At 42.4% G+C, this 26,772-nt stretch overlaps 1 protein-coding gene across 1 annotated transcript in view; it reads left to right on the top strand.

Annotated features, from left to right (window-relative positions):
- Positions 1-26,772, top strand: part of FANCL (FA complementation group L) — a 188,751-nt gene that overhangs the window by 135,564 nt on the left and 26,415 nt on the right. The window contains exons 8-11 of the mRNA XM_077486052.1: positions 8,826-8,976; positions 13,792-13,875; positions 14,373-14,418; positions 16,135-16,216. Coding sequence (XP_077342178.1) covers positions 8,826-8,976; positions 13,792-13,875; positions 14,373-14,418; positions 16,135-16,216 — 363 coding nt within the window. The remainder of the gene's footprint in view (positions 1-8,825; positions 8,977-13,791; positions 13,876-14,372; positions 14,419-16,134; positions 16,217-26,772) is intronic.

Here is a 26,772-nt window from a genome sequence, read left to right as displayed (position 1 = left end):
ACATGACAGTACTAGTCAGCCAGCGATGGAGTCTGAAAGGGAGGTCTCTCTGCTGTCAACCCTCTGTCAAACTATTACCGCACTCTCCCATGTAGTGCAAGGGTTGCATATGGACTTTGCCCGCACCCAAAACAAACTCCAGCATGCTTCCATCCAGCCGAAGAAGAAAGCTAGCTTAACGACGATATTCCTATTCAAACTTAGGATGTATATTGGCATGCGGCGTACCGTAAGTGGTGAGAAGTATGCAAAAACATAAAAAGTCAGGAAGGGAGTAAATACCTTTTCACAGCAGTGTGTGTGTGCGTGTGTGTATATGTATGTGTGTATATGTGTATATGTATGTATATATGTATATATAATATATATTATATGTGTGTATGGTATGTATGTATGTATGTATATATATGTGTGTGTGTGTGTGTGTGTGTGTGTATGTATGTATGTATGTGTATATATATATATATATATATATATATATATATATATATATATATATAATATAATATAATTTCTTGATCATACATCACGGGACACAGGAGCTCATTACATAGTGGGTTATATAGGCACCTCTGGTGATTGGACACTGGTTAACCCCAATTAAGGAGAATTCCTCCCCTATATAACCCCTCCCATATGGGAGGCACCTCAGTTTTTTCGCCAGTGTCTATGGTGGTTGGTCACGTAAAACATGTGCTATGAAGAAAGCTCTGTGCAGGTCCCTGCGGGGGCCTAAGGGCTACAACAATCCGGATCCATATCTCGGGCCGATATTTGACTCCCAAGATGGTATGGTTTGGCCTGTAAGTCCTCTCCTATTGGAAGACTGGGCGCTGGGAAAACCAGACTTGGTGTACTCTTTACATATGTGGCACGAAAGTTTCTGGCAGAGTCTTTTACAAGTTCCAGGTAGGAGGTTCTTCTGAGAAAGAACCCCAGAAAAACCTGAAGGTTGGCAAACACTGACCGCCGTGATGGGTGAAGGCTGGAATCTGTCTGTTTTCAGCAATTCCTGCGGCGAGGACAGGTAAGGGAAGTTAATCCTATATATAATTATATGATGGATTTCTTCATTTGAGTAGTTGTATGTCTTACCTGGTTTCCACCACTAGAGGGAGTAAGAGCAGCCTGATGCATACTTACATGCCTTTCAGTACACACGCTCAGTGAAGCCTGGTTCTCCAGAGGTCTCACGTCTCCACTGCAGTCCCTGCCACAATAAGTTAATACAGGGGTCCCACGTAGTCTGGGGGTCCCACGCAGCTCTGATGAGATTCCTTTTCCCCCCTGGATTCCGGCAGTCCTCGTGCACGCGCGCCGAGCGCGCTCCCGGGCTAATGGAGGAGGGGGAAGTGTGCTTGTGAGCAGTGCACGTTGATGTGCACAGCGCTGTACGGCGCAGGCGGCAGTTTTAAAAGCCCAGAGCGTCAGGGGACTGTAAGTGAGAGACACGGGAGCTGTGGGCAGTAAGCATCCCAGGGGATTGGATCCAGGCAAACCTTAGACACCTACTCAGCATCAGGTTGTGCAGTATTAAGCATATATATGTTATTGTGAGACTTTTAGCACATCAGTGATTGCACTTTGTATTAGTACCTCTGCTTTGTAGCTTAGGACTATGTCTCCTCGTAAGAGGGTCTCAGGGGGAGGTAACAAGGGCACTGGTAAATCACCGCCTAGGTCCAGGGGTTCTAAAAATGCCTGTAAGTTACCATCCCCCCCTGCAAGACTGGAGCCAGCCTCACAGGATGAGTCAGTGCCCCTAACAGGTTTTGCAGCCTCTCCTAATGTCTCAGCCCCGGTATACGTCACTGAGGGCTACATTGGAGGGGTTTGAAGGGAGAATCATGAATTTTATTTCTGCTTCCCTGAAAGATAGCAGGAAAAGGGGTAGATCCCCTCCCTCTGCTGAGATTCCTCTTTCAGATGATTCTTCTGACAATGAGGAGAGATCCCTATCTTGGGACAGGGATCTTGAGCAGTCGGAGGAATCAGAGGAAGAGGAGGGAGTCCCCTCCTCCCAGGCGCTCAGAAAGCAGGTGCAGTATTATACTGAATTGGTGCGTACCACATTCAGAATGCCTGCTGCTGAAGTCGCTACGTCCTCTGTTTCTTCCCTGGGAGTCAGGAAAATCCCACAGACTGCTTTTTCCTTTCCAGTTCATCCCTTAATGGATAAATTGATGTATGAGGATTGAGGACATCCCGATAAACTGTTTGCTCCTCCTAAAAGGTTTTCTATGCATTATCCTCTGGAGGAAAGTTTCACCAAGAAATGGGGGGTCTCATCTGTCGATGCGGCTGTTTTCTTGCGTGAATAAAAACCTGACCTGTCCATTGGGTAATGCTCAGGTATTTAAAGATCCAACTGATAAGAGGTTGGAAACATTATTAAAAGCCTCCTTTTCCATGACTGGCGCTGTAGTGCAACCTACAGTCGCAGCCGTGGGGTTGTGTCAGTTCCTCAAGGAACAGGTTAAGCAGATGCCTGGCCTCCTTCCCAGTGAGGAAGTGGAGAATTATGCAGAAATACCTCAAATTCTGTGTTTTATGATTGATGCGATTTTGGATTCTGTCCAGCAAGCATCTCGTTTGTCTCTCCTGTTGGTACACATGCAAAGGGCCCTATGGCTAAAGAATTGGGCAGCTGAGCTATCATGCAAGAAGCATTTGACTGGGTTCCCGTTTAAAGGGGAACGTTTGTTTGGAGAAGAATTCGACAAATTCGTCCAAAAAATTTCAGGGGGTAAATCTACTCTCCTTCCAGTCAAAAGGAACAAACGTCCATCTTTTAGGCGTTCTCTCTCTCCCGGAGCATCAAGCTCTAAGCAGTGGCGACGGCCTTCTCAACCATCCTCTACAGGAAAGGTTCAGGGCCGAGCCCAGGGGCAGAAAGAGACTTGGGGGTGAAAGCCTGCCAAGCAGAGCCCAAAAGCTTCCTTGTGAAGGGGCGGCCGAGTGGGGGGAAGGCTTCGGCAGTTTGCGGAAGCCTGGCGGGAAGAGATCCAGGACAAGTGGGTGATCTCTTCTGTATCTCTGGGCTACAAGCTAGAGTTTCAGGAGATTCCACCTTCTCGCTTTCTAAGGTCAAGTATCCCCAGGGACCCAGTAAAGCAAAGACTGCTATTTCTGGCCTTGGATCACTTACTATCAGGGGGGTGCATATGTATGTGTGTGTATATATAAATAGAATACTGCAAATACTGCAGCTAACTGAATAACCTGCCTGCCTGAAGTATATTAGAAAAAGTACACCAGGAACGGCCTACAGTCAGATATAGCTAAACTGAATGCAGTGGAGATATATACAAGACGGTCTGTGTATGTGTGTGCGTATATAGGTGTATATATATATATATATATATATTAGAGCTGCACGATTCTGGCTAAAATGAGAATCACAATTTTTTTGCTTAGAAGATAGATCACGATTCTTTCACGATTCTTGTGGCGTAACATCTTTCACATTAAAACAAAAAAAAAATTGGGCTAACTTTACTGTTTCGTGGTTTTTTTTTTTTTTTTAATTGAAGTGAATTTTTTCCCCAAAAATTGCATTTGAAAGACCACTGGGCAAATACAGTGTGACATAAAATATTGTGAGCAGATCAAAATCTTATTGAACAGGGAATATTAGATGGGAGATATTGAATGCCGTGGACCATGATGAATAGATCAAAAAAGATCCTTAAGTCACAAAAAAGACCATAGATGGAAGCCTAACTATTTATCCAATATGTTGGATCCAGATGCCAGCTAGCATCATCCCAAATAAGTATATGGTGCTATCACAAAAATCCCGAGGGAGAGAGTGAACAACTCTCAGGCCGCGTACACACGCGGGGACTGTTCGCCCAACTTTGTCCGTCAAACAGTTTCGGCAAACAGTCCGCTCAAAATTAGCATGGACGGACATGGCCACACACGACGGACGAACAGTTTGCTGAAACCGTGCGCGATGACGTGAACGGCACGTACGACGGGACGAAAAATACGACGTCCTATACACTGCATTATAACTTTCGGCGTGTAAATCCTTTCTGAGCATGCGCGGAACTTAGTTTGACGAACAAGCCTACACACGAGGGGACTGTTCGCTGAAACAAGGTTTCAGCAGACAGTTTTTCGGAATTTCCGAAAAACCTTGTTCAGCGGACTGTTCGCTGAAACTGTCCGCTGAAAGCCCACACACGAGCGGACTGTTTGCCGAAACACTGTTCAGCGGACAAAGTTGGGCGAACAGTCCCCGCGTGTGTACGCGGCCTCACTCTCTCCCAGGGATCCCCAGGGAGAGAGTGAACAACTCTCACTCTCTCCCAGGGGATTTTTGTGATGCCACCATATACTTATTTGGGATGATGCTAGCTGGGATCCGTGGCCACCATATTGGATAAATATTTAGGCTTCTATCTGTGGTCTTTTTTGTGATTTAAGGATCTTTTTTGATCTATTCATCATGATACACAGCATACAATATCTCCCATCTAATATCCCCTGTTCAATAAGATTTTGATGATCAGCTCACAGGTGGCCTCTATAGGTTTTGGCGGTATTGAGCTGCGTTGCCCCTGAGTTTTTTCATATGTTTCGCTTTATTGGAAACCATTTTCTGTCTAATCACTGATTGACGAACACGTATTTATGTTATCCTCCTGCAAGATAGTGAGATCCTTCTCTTTGCAATTTCTGAACCTCAAATATATCCTGAAGAAGTGTACAACGAAAAGCGTAGACGCATTAGGGCTCACATCATGTATCGATTCTTATTTGTATATGTGTCATTTTTTTGTACTCCCAGTGTTTGTTGTGCCTTTAAAGTCCGACCACAGGTTTTCTTTGAATTCCTTTTTTTTTCTTTTTGTTACCACAAGACATGGTTCCAGTAATCCATGTCCTTAGTTTGTTTGTCTTCAGCAAATTGTTTGCGGGCGTTCTTGTGCATCATCTTTAGAAGAGGCTTCCTCCTGGGATGACAGCCTTGCAGACCAATTTGATGCAGTGTGCGGTGTATGGTCTGATCACTGACAGGCTGATCCCCCACTCCTTCAACCTCTGCAGCAATGCTGGCAGAACTCATACATCTATTTCCCAAAGACAACCTCTGGTGCACTAAACTTTTTTGATCGACCATCGTGAGGCCTGTTCTGAGTGGGACCTGTCCTGTTAACCACTGTATGGTCTTTGCCACTGTGCTGCGGCTCAGTGTCAGGATAGCCTAGGCCATCTTTATGTAGAGCAACAATTCTTTTTTTCAGATCCTCAGAGAGTTCTTTGCCATGGGGTGTGAAGGACATTACGTACTCTACAAACTATTATTAACTTGTCTCTTCCCATAGTTATCTAGTTTATAAAACCCTACTAGGCACACTGATATAAAGTTTCTTATGAAAACACACACACTGCTGCTAGTAAAACACTATCTTATTTATTTCCCAAGAAATTAGGAAAGCTAACATAAAGTATTAAAAAAGACATTACAATATCACAAAGCTTACAATCAGAACATATAATACAAGAATATGAAAGATACTTATCACACGATCCTCCGTGAGGCTTTGCTGCATCGGCTAGGCTCAGACCAGGAGAGGGCCTTCACCATGAGGTTTAGGCCGGAGCCATCACCCAGATTAGGCCTCGAGATGGCCGAATCATCATGTCAGCAGAAACACATGGCAGGCTCTTGCAGCAAACAGAGAGCGAGCATTGTCTGTGTGTGAGCCTTTTCATTCAAACATACACGCCCACTCGTAGCCACCCCCATTTGCCTTCCATCCAATAGATTTTGCCAAGAGGTAATCCTTCACATGTATGCCCATTCTTCAGGAAGCATGCTGTATTGTCCACTATGATCAGTGTCTCTAACCATGAGCCGTCTAGCTAGCCCTTATTCCCTTTGAAGCCTGCAATCACACATATCACAGCAGATGGGTATGAGCCAAGTTATTGTTCTCTTGATTACAAAGCTTTCACGTGCTTCATTCAACTGAGGCTAAGTGACTATCTCAATCATGAACAAATACCAGAAGTATTACCGTATATGAATTCAATCCAACAGGGTGTCATATTGAACTTCCAGTGAATAGTATGAGAGAGTGAGAGCAATAACACCACATTTAACACACCTGCTCCCAATTCACACCTGAGACCTTGTAACACTGAGTCACATGACATTGGGGAGGGAAAATGGCTAACGGGCCCTATTTGGACATTTCCACTTAGGGGTGTACTCGCTTTTATTCCCAGCAGTTTAGACATTAATAGTTGTGTGTTGAGTTATTTTGAGGGGACAGCAAATTTACACTGTTATACAAGCTATACACTCACTGCTTTACATTTTAGCAAACTGTAATTTCTTTAGTGTTGTCACATGAAAATGATAAACTAAAATATTTACAAAAATGTAAGGGTTGCATTTACTCGTGTGTGTGTGTGTGTGTGTGTGTGCATTTTATATATATATATATATATATATATATATATATATATATATATATATATATATATATATATATATATATATAAAAAATATTACCTGCAGTGGGAATGTATGCAATGTGCAATATAGTTTAATACAGATAACATACACTGTGCTGGGCAATTAATTGATAATCAATAATCAAACATGGTGCATCATAGTTCTTTAATAATCTGCTGAATTCAGTACACATATTATCCCCTGGTAAAATGCTTGTGCTCTGTGGACAATATTCCAGAGCTTGACTCCAACTGTGCTGAAGGTGCCCCACAAAGATGTACACTCACTGCACTGTATGACCACCTATCTCTAGTGCATGATGAACTAGGAATGTTTTAATTTATATGTAATACTTGTGTTGTGGTTCAGGATTTTTGAAACCCAATGTGTGCGGCATGTATAACTATTTGTCTGAATTTGGCTAATTGGATTAGTGCCCGAAAGGGTATACATACCAACAATAAAAACAATGGTGGAATTAGAGCTTCCTGATGAGTACCCTCTGATTAATCGAAACGTGTCAAGACTTGATCGCGACACACTTCCACATATGTTCCCTCTAGGCATCGGCCCAAGTCACATTGCAATACCGACATTGGATGCCTTGCTGCTAATACATATGCTGCACACACCAGGTGCCAGGTTTATGGCACCACAACATGTGAGTGTATATTGTTTATCCTTTTTGTCAAATCTTTTAAACTGACGGTTTTACTCCCTTTCCTTTTGTGTCCTCCCCTATAAGTGACTATTTGAGGAAACAAGATTGTGGGGTCCCATATGTATTGATGCCTCCAAGAGGAATATCCCTCTAAAAGCACAGCTGACCACACTAGAGATAGGTGGTCATACAGTGCAGTGAGTGTACATCTATGCTGGGCACCTTGAGAACAGTTTGGGTCAAGCACTGAAATATTGTCCTTACAGCATGAGCACTTTATCAAGGGATAATCTATGTACTGAATTCAGCAGATTATTAATGGGCTATGATGCACTGTTTCTGATTATTAATTATCATTGAATTGCAAAGCATGGTGTATTTTATCTGTATTTGTTGAACCATCACATGGGAGGTCAATCAGCCACAGTTCAAGGTACCCCTAGCAATCTCTGGAGGACTGACTGCATGTTCTGTATAGTGCTGTCAATGATGAAGCTGTTGACTAAAGAATGTAAATAAAATATTTTCTTGAGCAAGGAAACTGATCCCTAAATAGAAGTCCTTCCAATCGGAGGATCTAATGTTTAATCCTAAAGCTGAACAAAACATTTACCGTAGGTGTGCAATGCAAAAAAATCAGAGACAGTGTGGAGGGGTCCCTAAATATACCTGTCATTGGGAAAAAGCAGGACCCATGGTTCTCCCATACCAGGTCACATTCTACAGAAGACATGTTAAATCATGTGAAGATTAAATCCTCTTGATGGGGAACCCAGGAAGCAGTAAAAATATTGCAGAATTTCTAATCCTTCTCTATTCTAAACTGAAAAGAAAAAAAATATCTGGGATTGTACTTTGGTAAAGTCTGCCATTGTTGAATTAACGTTTGTTGAAGGAGCCGGATGGAATAGGCTTGAACAGCTCCTGCATTCTATCTGATGTAGGCACTTTTCAGGTATTCTGACAGCCACGGGTGCCAGCTGTCAGAATAAAATAGCCAGCAGAGGAGATTCCTCCATATGTGCTGTTGAGCATGGGGGGAAGAATCTGTTAGATTTAAGTGGGCTTGCAGGCAGAATGAAGGAAATCCTATGCATGTTGGGACAGCTTTTTTTTTTTAATAAATAAATAAACATGTTGTACCTACCTGTTCTGTGCAAGGTTATTGCACAGAGCAGTCCTGAACCTCCTTTTCTGGAGTACCCAGCCAGCGCTCCCTGTTCCTCCTCTTCTCTGTATTCTGATATAGGAAGCTGCTTCCTTTAGTGGCAGATGTGCATGCTCGCTCCCAAGCCAGGCTGTGTATGTCCATAGACGCATGCAGTGTGTCACAACCCCGCCTCAGCATGTTCCTCACAGCAGCAGGAGCCAGTGGCTCTCATCCAGGCTTGCAAAAGCAAACAGAAGGGTAAAGACCTGCGGCCAGGCACAGTGCTGGATCAATACAGGGCTCGAGTAAGTATTCAGGGAGGGGGGGGGAGGAACAGCAACTGGGAGGTTTTTTTTCCCCTAATGGATAGACTGCATTAAGCTAAAAGACCTTTTTGACTTTAAAAACACTTTAATATCCACATCTATGACTGTTCCATGATCATATCTAAAACATTTATACAGCAATGATTTTTTTCAGATGAGTTAAAGTGTACTGTACTGTTCATATACTGTAAACGTTTTCTTATGTTTTATTAGAGTAACTTACAAGATATCTACAATCAAGCTTTGTCAGCATTGGAATCATTAAAAGTTTTCTGGGATGCTTTGGATGAAATTGACAAGAAAACCTGGGTGCTGGAACCAGAAAACCCCTCAAGAAGTGCCACTGTGAGAAGGATAGCCATAGGTGAGGGGCTGTTATCTTTTCTTGTATACTAAATGCATATTCTGTTTACCAACACACTATCCCATCACATGTTCTGTAAATAGGCATCACTCTGGCCTACAAATCCCACTGCATTTAGCATTTTTTTTAAATAAGCTTTTTATCTGAAAGTGGACACTTTTTGTACTGCACATGTGCACTGCGACCCTATTAATTTCTATAGGAAAGTGGTTGCTTGGAGTGCTTCTTTCCTATAGGAATAAATGAAGTTGTAACCCACACGTGACGTAGGAAGCAGCAGTTTTCGGAGGAAAGGCTGTATGGTTCTGCGTGGGGCCATGCAGTGAAGATTGCTAAATTGGTGCTAAAAGGGAGTATAACATAAGGTGGGCAGCGCAGTTGACCTTTAAGGTACACGTCTGCTTGCAAAATGCTTAAAGTGGTTGTAATGGTTTGTGATTTTTTTTTCACCTTGATGCATCCTATGCATTAAGGTGAAAAAACACCTGTCAGTGACCGGCCTCCCAGCCCCCCTGTTTTACTTACCTGAACCATCGAACGTGACCCACAGGGACGTACACTTTCTCTGCCTGGGGTTCTCGGCTCTTGATTGGATAGATTGATAGCAGCGCAGCCATCGGCTCCCGCTGCTGTCAATCAAATCCAGTGACGCGAGGGGGCGTATTTGGACGCCGAATGCCAGACTTGGGAGCACACCAGCAAGGTAACTCCTCCAGGAGAGCACTTCTCCCAAGGGGTTATCTGATGTGGGGAAGAGTCACGAGAGCCGCTGAGGGACCCCAGAAGACGAGGTTCGGGGACACTCTGTGTAAAATGAGCTGCACAGTGGAGGTACGTATGATATGTTTGTTTAAAAAAAAAAAAAGAAAAAGTGTCACTTTAAGGCTGTATGCTAGCCAAACCCTTAAAGAGGAAGTAAATTTCCTTTTACTGACTTTACCTATAGGTAAGCCTATAATAATGCTTACCTATGGGTAGTGTAAATATCTCCTAAACACGTACCGTTTAGGAGATATTTACATTAAATGCAGCCAGTGACATCACTGGTGCATGCTCTCTGAAGAAACATACTAGCAGATTATGACTTTACCTTGCAGGGAAAAAAAAACATCCAACGGTATACAACTGCCTTAAACACTTGGTTTAAAATACATATATAGGTGCTGTTTTACCTGCCAAAGGATTTCAATGAATTTCCATCCAATTCTTAAAATTACACAGTGCCCCCAGACAGCACAGCCAGAATTGTGAAGTGACTTTTCTCTACTGTCAGAGCAATACAAACTGCTAATGTCTCTGTTCCCATCCCATGATTGGTTCATTAACGAGCAGCAATAAGTGAGATCACCCCACTGCTCTTTTCTTCTGTAAGTATGTTAGTTGCTAACATACTGTATCTGTGAGCAAAAAAGCCGGATCGCTCTTGATAGTGTCCCCCCCCCTTTCCAGTCTGAGCTGTACTATACAGGGGTCTACAGGAGGGGCTGATCTCAAGTCAAATAAGTGTTTCCACTAGTTTATTTAAAAGTTAAATGCATAATTACTGTATATTCGCTAATGCTTTTTAAGATCCATATGGAATTTGGATTTAAATATGTGTGTGTATGTGTATAAACATATATATACACACACATAGATATGGATATAGATGTCAGGGGTTGAGTATATGGAATTTAAAGGGCATTGTTTTTTTTTTTAAGGTGTCGGTTCACACCAATGCTCAGCAATTTTGGTAAAGGTTCCTGTGCTACTTGATGTAATTCCAGTGCAATTTTGGCCCAATAGAATATATAAACCATATCAAAGTTGCATCCAATTAGCACTACATAATCGCACTGAAAGTTGGATCAAAAAGGTTTCGTTCAGATGGGCGCTGATACCGGTCCATCCTCCCTTTGTTATTGTGCTTGCATTAACCCCAGGCTGTGTGCAGGTAGTGCGTAGAGGGGAATTCAAATACAGCGACTGCACGGACACAGCCACATGGTAAAATGTTATGTGAGCAGCAGCGGGTGCACACATCTGCATTCACATCTATAGGCTGACTGCACACAGCCTGGGGCGAATACAGGCATAATTACAAAGGGAGCTTGCACACAGAATGAGTGGCATTGTCTGTTTGAACAAATTGTCCAAAGATGACAAGTTATCCTGGATTAGGTTTCCATTAGAGCTGCACGATTATTCATTAAAAAATTGCGATTTCGATTCAACCCACCTCACGATCTTAATCCAGCATTTCCATGATTCTATGTAAGAAGTGCAGAGCCGTTCTCTGCTCAGAGCTGTCAAAAAATAAAATAAAAAGTTTATCACAACATTGCTTAGTGCTGAGATAAAAAGAAATGTATCATTTGGTAGATCAAAGGGATGAACTTCGGTCTCTAAATTAGGTCAGTTTACCAATAAGACTAAGCCTTTTTCTGACACTTGTTGCTTACAAGTTAAAATCTGATTTTTTTTGCTAGAAAATTACCTAGAACCCTCAAACAGTGTTTGTGTGTGTGTATATGTGTGTGTATATATATATATATATATATATATATATATATATATATATATATATATATATATATATAATTAAATGGCGGTTGTTCCAATATTTTATGTCACACTGTATTTGCGCAGCAGTCTTTCAAACACATTTTTTGGGGAATGAATTAAAAAAAAAAACTAAACAGTATAGTTAGCCCAATTTTTTTATATAACGTGAAAGATGATGTTAGGCTGAGAATTGTGATCTTTATTCTAAGCAAAAAAATTGTGATTCTCATTTTATCCAGAATCGTGTAGCGCTAGTTTCCATGCTATATATCATTGTAACTAAATTCTAATTTGAATGTTTGAGGGTAAAGCCACCCATAGTTATAGTCTTGTTATAGGTGGAGAATGGTAGTTTTCTTTTATCACCAGGAAACTTGTGTAGTGAAATTCCTTTTACATTAATTTCTCCGTTCCCATCTCTTGAATTATGGGTTCCATTGCTATAACAGGACTGTTCTTGGATTTCTCTACTTTTCTATTGGATTCTCCATAATATAAAGCATTTTTATTTTATTTATTTTTTAAGTGGAATTTCCTGAATCACCGAGAGATGCAAGAAACTTTTTATATGTGGTAATAGCTCCTTAGCATCTAAAAAAGTAATTACAATATTATGTTCTTGCTTGTTACAAGCACTTTAAAGAGAACCTATGAAAACAGAAATAAAGAAAATTATTGCTGACTTGGTTTTTGAAGTCTCAGCACCAGGGCTCCCATACAGGTACAAGGTTAGGGCCTCTACTGATGGGCTTTGGGCTTGTCTCAGTAACGTCTTAAATTGTTCAGAATTAATCTGTGGCAGGTTCATCTGACCTACATTTGACCTACTTCGAACTTGCATTTGATCTGCTTTAAAGGCATTAAGAACCTTCCTACCTGTACCTTGTGTTTCTCATCTGCATAAGAAGTACATTGATCATGTAGTTTCATGGCGTCATTTCTTGACAGGTGCGCACAGCCTAGTAGAGTAAATCTTCACAATCCTGTTTTCGTAGTTTGTTTGTTAAAACATGAGGCATGTGGCATGGCACTGCACAGATTAATGCATGCCCTCTTGTCTGTAGTCGTCTAAGAACTGACACTTCCTCTGAAGAAACTTTGTTTACTGCATTCCTTGTTCTAATTCTAGCATTGGTACAGGTGGAAGCTAAATTGTACTTTGATATGATGCAGACACAAGCAGGCAAATCAATTAACAAACAGATCACCATACTAGAAGAGCTTTGTTTTTTATCACATTAGCACTCCCACATTTGTGCTGCAACACAGGGGAAATGTTGAGGCATGGACTGGACGCTGTGTGACCCGGGTCAAGAAGTCGCCTGTTCCTTTAACAAATAAGACAAGCTAGGTGAATGAATGTATTGCACTACAAACTGCAACTGCAACATGTGAACCAGTCATTACAAGTAAAGGCCAACAGATGGCACAGGGAAAACAAATACAGTAATACCAAATAAAAACAACAAAAACAATAAAAAATGTAGCATGCTTTTAAAAGAGAAGAATAGGTTTTCTTTTTCTTTTTTTGCAAAATAATACTTACCTAGGTGGAAGCAACAATGGTCCAATGCTGCATCTGTCTCTCCCTGGCTCTAAGACTGAGAGCCAAACAATCAAACCCCACGGGTGGCTCGGTTCTCAGGGCTCCTTGAGCAGAGAGCTGGTGACTGTCAGATTGTATACCCAACCCAGCCACCTTGTTGAAGTGGGAGGGGTTGAGGTTTCTAACCTGTAACTACAGATATAAATAGTCATGGAGTATGGAGCATTCTTTTACCTCTGATGAAGAGGGGACCTCCCTCGAAATGCGTTGTATGAAACAGGAAGTATGCATAGCAATTCTGGCAGTTCTGTATGTGTATGATTTATGAGCATGTCATTTTTTTATTGGTTTGTGAGCATAATTACAGCTTTCCACTTTTCTAATAAACCGTGTTTAAAGATAATGCACTAGGCTGGTGCACCCTCTTTTTGGTCTATACATAGCAAACAAAAGCCTGTTGACACAAAAATGAAGCTGCATAATTGTACACTCATCTTAGATGCTTGTTCATGGTCAGACATCCATTAATTAAAGGATAATAAAAATTAGAACCCTTTAGCCTGCCAATTTAAAAACCAATTTGACAATAGTAGCTCTCATATTTTATCCTGACCGACTCCAATATTGATTATAAAGACATATAGTAGTTGTATATCTTTTGTTAGGATCTGAAACACAACACAAGCAGGTATCTCTCTTTAACTGTACTGATCTAATGTTTACAGGTAATAATGTGTCCATTACGATTGACGTGGATCCAAGGCACCCCACAATGCTTCCAGAATGCTACTTCCTTGGAGCTGACCACGGTGTGATACTATTTAAATATCTCTTCTATTATTGCATGTGTAATGTAAATCAAAGGCATTTGTGTCTTTTTTTTAATTTTATTTTTTTATAGTAAGGTTAAAACCTCCATCTCCTTTTTTTTTCCCCTCTTTATTTTTATTTAGTGTCCTGGAGGCACAGCAGTAAATCCCCTCTTTTATATAGTCCTCATCAAAACAGGTGTCCCTTATAATCTTTGCCCTCTACCTTTTGTTCTAGTGGTGACCTAAAAGTTTGCATCCTTTTCTGTCCTAGTGGAAATAGTCACAAGAATAAGCAATAAAATATATTCTCCCCAGTGATGTCATAGTCAAAACCTGATAGAAGATCCAACCCTTCTTTACTTTATCCAAATAGAAAAAACTCTGTCTTTCGATACATTTTATCTGACGAGTTGATGAACATTTAGTATGTTGAGTTATGCAAGTAATTCAGATGTGTTTTGTCATCATAACAGTATTTATGACATTCTTTTCAGTGGTACAACCTTTAAAAGAAAAACTCAACAGCAACATACATTTATGGTAAGCATAAAATTTTGGTTTGTAATTTTTTTTATTCTTTTAATAAAAAAAGTATCTCCTATGTCCCTGTAGATGCCACCCCAGCATGTCGGAGTAAACACGGGTGGGCCCCCTGCTGTGTTGTGTTTTTTTTAGCCAAATTTACCACTTGCCCTCCGGAAGGTTTACCCCCCTTCATCACCAGGGCAATTTTGGCGATACTGCGCTGTGTCACTTTAACTGACAATTGTGCGGTCATGCAACACTGTACCCAAATAAATTGATGTCCTTTTTCCCCACAAATAGATCTTTCTTTTGGTGGTATTTGATCACCTCTGCGTGTTTTTTTTTTTTTTTTATCCTTTGCGCGATAAATGAAAAAAGACCATCAATTTTGGGAAAAAATAACAAAAAACAATATTTTTTACTTTCTGCTATAAAAGATATCCAATAAAAAAATGTAAAAAATCTAATATCTTCATAAATTTAGGTCAATATGTAATCTGCTACATATTTCTGGTAAACAAAATCCCAATAAGCATATATTGATTAGTTTGCGCAAAAGTTATAGCGTCTACAACTATGGGATATATTTATGGAATATTATTTTTTTTTTAACTAGTAATGGCGGCGATCAGCGACTTTCAGCAGGACTACGACATTGCGGTGGACAAATCAGACACGGACACTTTTTGGGGGCGAGTGACACTAATACAGTGATCAGTGCTACAAATATGCACTTTCACTGTACTAATTAAACTGACAGGAAAAGTTAACCCCAGGGGCAATCAAAGGGTTAAATGTGTGCCTAGTGAGTGTTTACTAACTGTGTGGGGGTGCTTGTACTATGGGAAGGCAGAGATCCGTGTTACTGCATTGGAGGAACACAGGATCACAACCTTCCCTTCTCACAGCATGGCAATCTGCCTTGTTTACATAGGCAGACTGCCGTTCTGCCTGTGTCCCAAAAGATCAGCGGTTCCCGGCATTTTCTCGTCTGCCGCACCCGCTGATTGGCTCCCGCTGTGTCCACATCAGGAGTGGGTCCCTGGCGGCGCTTGGGCACGCCTCAGACCCGGAAGTGCAGGATCATGTACGGATATGTGGTCCTGCCCAGGAAAGCTGCCTTTCATATATATATATATATATATATATATATATATATATATATATATATATATATATATATATATATATATATATATATATATATATATATATATATATATATATATATATATATATACACATATACATACATATATATATATATATATACATATACATACACATACACAGTACATATGGCAAGTAGTTAAAAAAAATAAAAAAATGCTCTGTTCCATTAGAACACCAGCCATTTATTGCCGGATCACGACAATCTGGGGTTAAAATAGGGAAAATTAATCACATTTAGATTCAATATTGGATTGTGGAATCAAACTTGGTGAAATGAATTACACGTGTAGATTGGGAATACTGCTAACACAGTGGATTTTAGGAAATTTATTAAGCTTTATTAAAAAGAACCCGCAATATTTCCTTATAACCAACTGTAGTATGCAGAGATCACTAACCTTCCTTTCCTTTATACTGTGTGCAGAGAAATTCTTCGTATAGTATTCCTAATGCACATCAGAATGTATTCTTGTAACCCCAAACAGACATCCATTGCTGCTTTTTGTATTGTATCAATTTTTACTTTTAAAAGAGTGGACTGGTTTATTTTGGTTCTAGGGATCCCGACGTTGGATTGCTGCAAAACATAAAAGACGTGCTAGAAATAGATTTTCCATCAAGAACTGATTTTGACAAATCTGTAAGTTTTTTTCCAAGTTTTTACCTTTAGTTTTAAAGTTGAAAACTTAATAATAGTGGCAAAAATTGACCTGTTTGTTGAAGGGAAAACTTGAAGGGAGAATGGGATTTGCCATCTTGTTTCAATAATAAGGTAACAATGCTTCAAATATTTTCCTTATGTAAACATACCATTTCTAGGGCACATATACATGGGCATCAAATTTAGAAGCAAGTCAGATATATGTTTATATACAATGTTGGATGGACAACTCATGGGGCCCCCAGGTTTAACCACTTGACCACTGGGCACTTAAACACCCTTAATAACCAGACCAATTTTCAGCTTTCGGTGCTCTCACATTTTGAATGACAATTATTCAGTCATGCAACACTGGACCTATATGAAATTTTTGTTGAAAATTGATTATACCTGAAGTACTGACGGCCTATTTCAATTCTTGAGACCCTGACATGCCAGAAAAGTACAAATACCCCCCAAATGACCCCTTTTTGGAAATAAGACATTCCAATGTATTTAGTAAGAGGCATGATGAGTTTTTTTTTTGAAGTTGTTGTTTTTTCCCACAATTCTTTGCAAAATCAAGATTTTTTTAACTTTTTTTTTTTTTCACAGAATTGTCATATTATCAGGTTATTTCTCACACACAGCATATGCATACCACAAATTACACCCCAAAACACATTCTGCTATTACTCCCGAGTACGGCGATACCACATGTGTGAGACTTTTACACAGTGTGGCCACATACAGAGGCCCAACATGCAGGGAGCGCCATCAGGCGTTCTGGAGCACCCAGGACAATTCTGACATTTCTCTCCTACATGTAAAAATCATCATTTATTTGCTAGAAAATTACATAGACTCGTTTTTCACTTTTTTTTTTTTTTTTTTTTTTTACACATACCCAGTATCTTTCTCTGTAGCCTTAGCTGCACTGCAGATGAATAAACAGGAGACAGAGGCTCCTGCCCATTCATGAACTGTAAACACAAGTATACCTACAGCTGCTGTCGCAGAATCTACAGAATCCTCCTTGCATCCTCCAGAGCAGCCTTTCTCAACCTTTTCAACACAGAGGAACCCTTGAAATAGTTCTCAGGTCTCGGAGAACCCCTGCTACAATTCAGAAATCTACAACTCATGATACATTAATGTGATGATCAGTGGGAAGAATGGTCCTTACACTTGTGGTCATTGGGAAGAATTACCTCTTTACAGATAGCTAAAAAGATCAATGGAGTCAATGAGAACTTATCTGAGAGGCAGAAATTGCCCAATGCTGAAGGAACCCCTAGCAACCTTTTGGAGGAACCCTGGTTGAGAATCACCGCTCCACAGTGTGCCCTTAGTAATACTGTACTAAGGGAGTACACTGGAGGAAATAAGGGTGCACTAAGGGGCACGCTGGAAGTACTAAGTTAGGTTAGGTTAAGTTACATCCTCCTGTAGAGTAAATTTTAGTGCCCCCTTATGGTCCTGTTCCTCCAGGGTGCCCTTATTTAACCACTTGCCTACTTGCCACTTTCACCCCCTTACTGCCCAGGCCAATTTTCAGCTTTCAGCGCTGTCACGCTTTGATGATTGCGTGGTCATGCAAAGCTATACCCATATGAAATTTTTATCACTTTATTCACACAAGTAGAGCTTTCTTTTGGTGGTATTTAATCACCACTGGGTTTTTTTTTTTTTTCCTAAATAAACAAAAAAAAGACTGAAAACAAAAAAAAAGTTTCATAGTTTGTCATAAAAAAAAACGATTTCATTCACTGATGGGCACTGGTAGGTGACACAGTTTGGCAGCACTGGTGGGCACTGTTGGGATTGCACTGATCATCAGTGCCCTGATTATCAGTGTAGATGTCACATAAGCCAATTATCGGCTCTTTTCCCTTCCTCATCCTGTCAGCATGAGGAAAGGAAAGTCAGTAACTGACTTCTGTTTACATTGTGATCAGCTTTGATTGGACACAGCAGATCATGTGTTAATGAGCCACTGATTGGCTTTTTACCTCAATCTGTGATCAACAGTGCCCAGAGAACACTGTGGTCACAGATCACTTGGCTCGCGTGATCACGTGAGGATGTCATGACAGCTACCCAGAACTAGCCTTCTGTGCTGTAGCTGTCATTCGGCTATAGCACAGTCAGCAAGTGGTTAAATGCCCCCTGGCCTGGTCACAACTCCTGAGTGGCTGGCGATATATCACTTTAGAAAAAAAATGCTTGTCTGTGATTCTGAACTGTGCATGCGCAGTCTGGAGCCAGCTGATTAGTTAACTGTTTAGCTCAGTCTCTACTTGTGTGGTGGGGTGTGTAAATTTAAGCCACATCCCACTGCCTGATCTAAGGCTGAGCCCAGCAGTTCTCTAATCAGTTGGCTTCAGGCTGCGCATGCACAGATCAGAATCACAGACAAGGTTTTTTTTATTGCAAAGTGTTTTCCCGCCAGCCACTTGTCAGCCAGGCTGGCAATGGAGTCAGATGTACTTGCTGCTCGTTCCCACTTTGTCTTTCCCGCAGAAATTGCAGGTGCAGTAGAGTGAGGGCAAAAGAGTTTTCCAGTCAGGTCCGCCTGTAAGCTTTTCAGGCAGACCTGATCGGACACTCCATTCACTTCTGTGGAGCACTGACCTGTCCACTGACACCTGCTGCTATCCCATCCAATCCTGTCTGTGAAATCCAGATGGATGGGGATCCTATTTTCCTTCTTAATGGTGGATCAGATTGGATGAAAATGGACAGGCGGTCTGTTTTCATTCAATTTCCCCATAGAAGAGAGCGGGACTCTGACAGGTCCATCTCGGCACAGTGAGCGGAGACAGACCTGTCATCCACCTGCTCAGTGGATTAATCCCCCACTGAGCAAAGCGGAGTCCACCAGGCAGACCACCCATGTGAAAGGACCCTAACAGGGACAGAAATTGTGATGACCGGCCAGGCTACTGCTAAGTAAGGCAGGTGCTCTTAATGTGCCCCTCTCCTATTGTGGTGTTTAAAAGGGTTGTAAACCCTTGTGTTTTTAATCCATCCTATGCATTAAGGTGAAAAAACTTCTGACACCGACCAACCCCCAGCCCTCCCCCATTTTACTCACCCGAGCCCATTCATTCCCTCAGCAGAGACGCTCTCTCCCTCTCTGCCTGTTGTCTTGGCTTTTGATTGGATAGATTGATAGCAGCGCAGCCATTGGCTCCTGCTGCTGTCAATCATATCCAATGACTCTGGTGTCGGGGGGCACCAGCAAGGTCCATAAAGACATGGATGAGCGAGTTTGGGGTGGAGGCACTTGACTGGCCTGCACAGAGTCTTAACCGCAACCTGATAGAACACCTTTGGGATGAATTGGAGCGGAGACTGCGAGCCAGGCCTTCTCATCCATATCTGTGCCTGACCTCATAAATGCACTTCTGGAAGAATGGTCAAACATTCTCATAGACACACTCCTAAACCTTGTGGACATCCTTCCCAGAAGAGTTGAAGCTGTTATAACTGCAAAGGGTAGGCCAACTCAATATTGAACCCTACGGACTAAGACTGGGATCCCAGTAAAGTAAATGTGCGTGTAAAGGCAGGCGTCCCAATACTTATGGTAGTATACAGTATATGTGTGTGTATTGCATGCTTTAAGTTGTTTTTGAATTCCCAATAGAGTAACAAGCAGGCCTGGGTACATGAACCCTAAAGCTTTCTGAAGAAAGAAAACCTGTGTATGGGGTGGAACAGGAATAATAATTGGTTCTAGTTCTGCCCTAAATCACAGTTTTAAAAGGTAAAAAAATGTTTGTTTTTTGTTTTTAACTTCACAAGATAGAAAGGCCCTAGATTGTTTTTACGGTCATAATGTTTAACCCTTCACCATATTATATCTTTACTATATTTTATCAACCTAATGTTGATATTTTTTTCCATTATTCCATATCTTCCCCCTTATGCCGCGTACACACGATCAAACAATCCGGTGGAAAAGTCCGGCAAACTCAAGTCCGCCAAACAATCCCCCCGTGTGTAGCCTCCGGCATACTTTTTTGACCCGACAGTACGGCGGACTTAGAATTTCGGTTTGCACAAAAATTTGCACGCCGTACTCGCATTTCGGCGGACAATCCGGCCGTGTGTATGCCAGTCCGCCGTACTTTTGAAATGAGCGGACTTTTCCCGCCCGGAGAAAAGTCTGCTCATTTCGAGCGGGTCTCCAGGTAGGCGGGGCCCGCGAAGGAGACGTCGCTGGCCCCGCCGCCTGGTATGGACTTAAAGGGGAACCCCAACGCCGAAAAAAATCGGTGTGGGGGTCCCCCCAAGTCCACAACAGACCCTTGTCCGAGCACGCTACCCGGCCGGCCAGGAAAGGGGGGCGAGCGAGCGCCCCCCACCTCCTTAGCCGTACCAGGCCGCGTGCCCTCAACATGGGGGGGTGCCTTGGGGAAGGGAGGGCTGCGCGCCCCCCCCCACCCCAAAGCACCTTGTCCCCATGTTGATGAGGACAAGGGCCTCTTCCCGACAACCCTGGCTGTTGGTTGCCGGGGTCTGCGGGCGGGGGGCTTATCGGAATCCGGGAGCCCCCTTTAATAAGGGGGCCCCCGGATACCGGTCCCCCACCCTATGTGAATGAGTATGGGGTACCATGTACCCCTACCCATTCACCTTTAAAAAAAAAAGTACAAAAAAAACACAACACACGAGATAAAATACTTTCTTGCACAGCTCCGGGGGTCTTCTGTCTTCGGGGGTCTTCTCGCCGGACTCCTCCGCTATCTTCTTGTAGCTCTTTTGCTAGCGGAGGAGTCCGGCTTTCTTCCTCGCCGCCGGCCTCTTCTCCCGACTTCGGGGGTCTTGTCCCCCTCTTCGGTTCTTCTGCCGGGCCACCGCGCCTTCTTATAGCTCTTTTACAAGCGGTGGCCCGGTCTTCTGTCGCCGCTGCCGCCTTCCGTTCTTCTTCTTCTTCTTCTTCTTCTTCTTCTTCTTCTTCTCCTTCTTCTCCTGGAGATGTTGACTCGACGCTCTCTCCGGCCACAATGCCAGGGACGCGCTGCGCGGCCACTTATATAGGGACAAGGGGCGGTGTCACATGGCTTTATGTCACATGGGTTGGTCACATGGGTTGATGTCACATGGGGACTGTGACATCGTAAGGGGGCGGGGTCACCATGTGACACCAACCCATGTGACATAAACCCATGTGACACCGCCCCTTGTCCCTATATAAGTGGCCGCTCAGTGCGTCCCTGGCATTGTGGCCGGAGAGAGCGTCGAGTCAACATCTCCAGGAGAAGAAGGAGAAGAAGAAGAAGAACGGCAGGCGGCAGCGGCGACAGAAGACCGGGCCACCGCCTGTAAAAGAGCTATAAGAAGGCGCGGTGGCCCGGCAGAAGAACCGAAGAGGGGGACAAGACCCCGAAGTCGGGAGAAGAGGCCGGCGGTGAGGAAGAAAGCCGGACTCCTCCGCTAGCAAAAGAGCTACAAGAAGATAGCGGAGGAGTCTGGCGAGAAGACCCCCGAAGACGGAAGACCCCCGGAGCTGTGCAATAAAGTATTTTATCTCGTGTGTTGTGTTTTTTTTTTGTACTTTTATTTTACAGGTGAATGGGTAGGGGTACATTGTACTCCATACTCATTCACATAGGGTGGGGGGCCGGTATCCGGGGGCCCCCTTATTAAAGGGGGCTCCCGGATTCCGATAAGCCCCCCGCCCGCAGACCCCGACAACCAACGGCCAGGGTTGTCGGGAAGAGGCCCTTGTCCTCATTAACATGGGGACAAGGTGCTTTGGGGTGGGGGGGCCGCGCGCCCCCCCCTTCCCCAAGGCACCCCCCATGTTGAGAGCCTGGTACGGCTAAGGAGGGGGGCGCTCGCTCGCCCCCCTTTCCTGGCCGGCCGGGTAGCGTGCTCGGACAAGGGTCTGTTGTGGACTTGGGGGGGACCCCCACGCTGATTTTTTTCGGCGTTGGGGTTCCCCTTTAAGTCCATACCAGGCGGCGGGGCCAGCGACGTCTCCTTCGCGGGCCCCGCCTACCTGGAGACGCGCTCAAAATGAGCGGACTTTCCTCCGCGTGTGTGGGCGAGTCCGTTCATTTCAAAAGTAGGGCAGACTTAGTACGGCGGACTTAGTAAGCCGTATTAGTCCGCTGAAAAAGTGCCATGTGTGGACAAGTAGCCCGTTCGAAAATTCCGACGGACAGTTTGACGGACGTCCGCCAGACTAAGTACGTCGGACAGACGGCTACGTGTGTACGCGGCTTTAGTGTCCCCTAATGTGCAGCAAACAGCAGGGTGTACCGTGCAAGAACTATAATATAATAATAATTAGCATACAGAACAAAAATCATTTTCATTTTCTGCAGCCATGATCTTTAAATGCTCAATATTTACCTAATCTATCATACTTCAACACATTTCTGAAGTCTCACTATTTTTATTAAGAATTTAGAAACTTGCAATTTTCTAGGGCGCTCTTCTTTCAGAGCTCTTAGAGTCCAGATTGCAAAAGAACAAAGTGTACTGAAATCTGGTTCTACCCCAGGGGCTGTCAGTGGTACATGTCATTTTAAAGTATCTGTATTATGGCTTGCAGTAATCATAAGTTTACTTTAATTCTTTTTCACTATAAGACAGTCTGGATGTACTTACTACACCTCTGACTACCTGTGCATGCAGTGGGTACAGTTGTACCTTAACCACTTAAGGACCAGGCCTCTTTTTCAGACTCTGTGTTTACACGTTTAAAACAGTTTTTTTTTGCTAGAAAATTACTTAGAACCCCCAAACATTATATATTGTTTTTTTTTTCTAACACCCTAGAGAATAAAATGGCGGTCATTGCAATATTTTTTTTCACACAATATTTGCGCAGCGGTCTTACAAGTGCACTTGTTTTGGAAAAAATTCACTTTTTTGAATAAAAAGATAAGACAACAGTAAAATTAGCCCAATTTTTTTATATTGTGAAAGATAAAGTTACGCCAAGTAAATTGATACCCAACATGTCATGCTTCAAAATTGCGCCCGCTCGTGGAATGGCGTCAAACATTTACCCGCAAAAATCTCCATAACCGACATTTAAAAAAATTCTACAGGTTGCATTTTTTGTGTTACACAGGAGGTCTATGGCGAGAATTATTGTTCTCGCTCTACCGATTGTGGCGATACCTCACATTTTTCATATACGGGCGCTACTCACGTATGCATTCGCTTCTGCACGTGAGCTCGTTGGGACGGGGGGTTTTAAAAAAAAAAAAAATATTTTTCTTATTTATTTTACTTGATTTTATTTATTTTTACAGTTTAAAAAAAAAAAAAAAAATGGATCACTTTTATTCTTATTACAAGGAATGTAAACATTCCTTGTAATAGAAAAAAGCATGACAGTCCCACCTTAGAGCCTCCAATTATTTAAAAGAATGCAAATTCTAACTTACCCCACAGCCTGAAATAATCTGTTCAATTAACTAAGTAATGGGCAGATGTAGAACACTATCTATGTTATCCTCTAATCTCTGAATTTCCTATATTGTTACCCTCCCCCTTCCCAATGTTATTCCCTTAGTTATAGTTGTACTGGCTGACTAGCGGCTCAATGTGGTGACCTCCCAGACCTACAGCGTGAACCCATTTAGGGTAGGCTGGATTGGGCCATCAAGATTTGAACGAAACCTATTTTATATGCCTTTACAATGGTTTTTATTACAATGATATGCACCATTTGCAAGAATCTTAATTGTTATGTTATCTTTTGATAAAATAAAAAATTTATGGATAAAAAAAAAGAAAAAAACATGACAGGTCCTCTTAAATATGAGATCTGGGGTCAGGTCAAAATGTCCTCAGATCTCATATTTAGACTTAAATGCAATAAAAAATAAATAAAAAAAATGTAATTTGAAAAAGTGACATAAAAATAATGTACCTTTAAGAGGTATGGGTGGAAGTGGCGTTTTGACGTCGCTTCCGCCCTCCTATGGTATAGAGACGAGTGGGGGCCATCTTAGCCTCACTCGCGCGGCGGAGGGCACGGGAGGGGGGGGTGGCTCCTTTCCCGCCGCCGATAACAGTGATCTTGCAGCGAACCTGCCGCAGAGACCACCGTTATCGCACACTCTGTAAAGAGGGATATCTCGGTTGTGGCAGCAGCTGCTGTCGTTACCGAGATATCCCTCTTCAAAGTACCGACGTAAATGTACATGAGGCAGTCCTTTAAGTGGTTAAAGTGATAGTAAAGCTGCTTTTTTTTTTTTTTTTTTTTTTTTTTATAATAAATGTTATGCTTGCCTGCTCTGTGCAATGGTGTTGCACACAGCAACCCCGAACCTCCTCTTCTCTGGTCCCCCACCTGCACTCTGGGCTCTTCCTATTCTTGGTGCGCCACCATACAAATTGACACACTCAGCCCCTCCTCCCGCTCTCTGCTCACAGGATTTGATTGACAGTTACTATGCCTGCTTCAGCACTTCTGGACTGTTTTGCCAGCTACTCATAGATGTTTAAGGTCAGCCATAGACAAGTAGGTCTGTCAGTAAGAATGAAAGGTGGTGAGAGGTCTGGCTGTCCTTGCTCAAATCATTGCACTGCTGGGACCCTCTATATCTTATGTATGTGCCAGGTAATGTTGGTCTAAGCATGTTTAGTAAATTTCGCTTCCTTAGATGTGCCTTCCCTACTGGTTACAAATTGATGAGTTACCGTATTTATCGGCGTATAACACGCACCCCAAGTTTAGAAGGGCATTTTAAGGAAAAAAAACTTTTAGGAGGGAAGTTTAAGAAAAAAAAAACTTACATTTAAATGCTCATCAATGTAGCCTTATAAGTGTCCATCTGCAGCCTTGTCCATCATTGCACAATGATCAGTGTCATTTACAGCCTTGCCCTTGCAGCCTTGCTCAGTGTCATTTGCATGTGGCATGTAAATAGCCTTGCCCAGCGCTGTTTGCAGCCTTGCCCAGGCTGTTCTGTGGGAAGGCAGATGTAAACAGACTTGTGTCCGCTTACGTCTACTACCACCAAGTACATTCAGGTCTGCAAAAAAAGGTCTGTGTCCTTTTACTTTGGCCTAAACACCATGGATTGGCGGTAGCCAATAGATCCAACACAGGTCTGCCACTGTCCATTGTCAAAAAATAATTCAACAAAAACTGAAGGGGCACAGATGTCACAAAACTGAGCCAAGCTCTGATATGTGAAAGGACCCATAATTAGGCCCTTTGCTGGCTTGAAGAGGTGAATTCTATGATAGATGTTTTATGCATATTCAGTCATCAAATTAGTACAAGAAGTACAACATGTAAAAGCTGAGGATACAGGATCCTGAATTTAAAAATTAAGCTTCTAAATTTAGTAAAATCTTGCAGTTTCTCACCTAGAGTGGGGTGTGGATGGATGATTGATAGTTTTGCCTTCTCTATTCACTGATCCTGTGCCATTCATAGAATCTGTAGTATAGGGGGCTGATTGACAGAAGAGGATTTCTACTGAATGAAGAATGAACACAAGAGACATGTCATAGTAAGGCCTTGTGTACACTGCTGATGGTAAGTGGATGTTTATGAGCAGATGGGCATTTTTTTAAGCTGCCCCTGAACTCTCCTCTATGTTATCAGTACATGTACACAATGTCTTTTATAGTCGTTTCCAGGCAATTGAGTTTAGAAGCATTTTTTGGAAAGCAAAAGAACAATGCGTTCAGGACTGATATTCAAAGGCATTAGAAACACCAAATGCCTTTGACAGCTTGTAAACGTGGTCTTGCGTTTCAGCCGCGTTTCGTGCCGACTGAGATACATTTTTGACTATTTAAAAAAAAAAAAACACTTCTTAACGCAAACGTGGCAATATGCGGTATGCAAACGTGGCAAGGTGAACGTTTTTAAACGTGGGTTACTACATGTCAAGTTAAATCGTTCATGAGAGGTTTTAAAATGTCCAGTGTACATTAAAGCGGTGTTCCCACTCTTAATTATTTTTTTGATTTTAGGCACTATATCTTTTGTTATTAAGCCTAATGTTAAGCACTCATGTTTTTATGCTGAATTGGCCCTGGATTGAAGATTTTGCAGAGGAATATAATTTATATTCCTCTTTGCAGAGAGTTTCCATAGTGCTTGCGGGCATGTGAAGCCCACAAGCACTATCTTCCGGGCTCTGGTGCAGCTGAGCGTCCAGCATGCACCGCCCATTCTGGCGCATGCGCCGTACACTTCTGACATCAACCTCACAACAGGTGACTTCGTCTGAAGTGTCCGTCTCCATTGTGATGGCAACAAAGGGAAAGGGCTCCAGGCGCCTTAGAGAGGAAGAGGCAGATTACGAGGGACCCCCTAGCAAAAGACTTAAAAAGGTGAGTAAAAAAAATTCCACAGGTTGTTCTTTATATTTAATGCTGCTGAATACTGTAAAAAAATAATTATGACTGCAATTCCACTTTAAGCCTAACTGTTTGTTAGTTAAGTACCCTGTGCAGATTTTTGTTTTTATTTTTAGCTTAACTTGGGTTGATTTACACCACAATTTCAGTATTCCTGATATCTATACTGATGTGGATTGGGTAATTTGTTAAGAACGAAA

Source organism: Lithobates pipiens, unplaced genomic scaffold, assembly GCF_037356315.1.
Source record: "Lithobates pipiens isolate NorthernLeopardFrog02 unplaced genomic scaffold, aLitPip1_a1.2 Scaffold_18, whole genome shotgun sequence".
In the NCBI taxonomy this organism is placed as follows: domain Eukaryota; kingdom Metazoa; phylum Chordata; class Amphibia; order Anura; family Ranidae; genus Lithobates; species Lithobates pipiens.
Note: the sequence above shows the minus strand (reverse complement) of the source record. Positions and strands in the feature narration are given on the sequence as shown.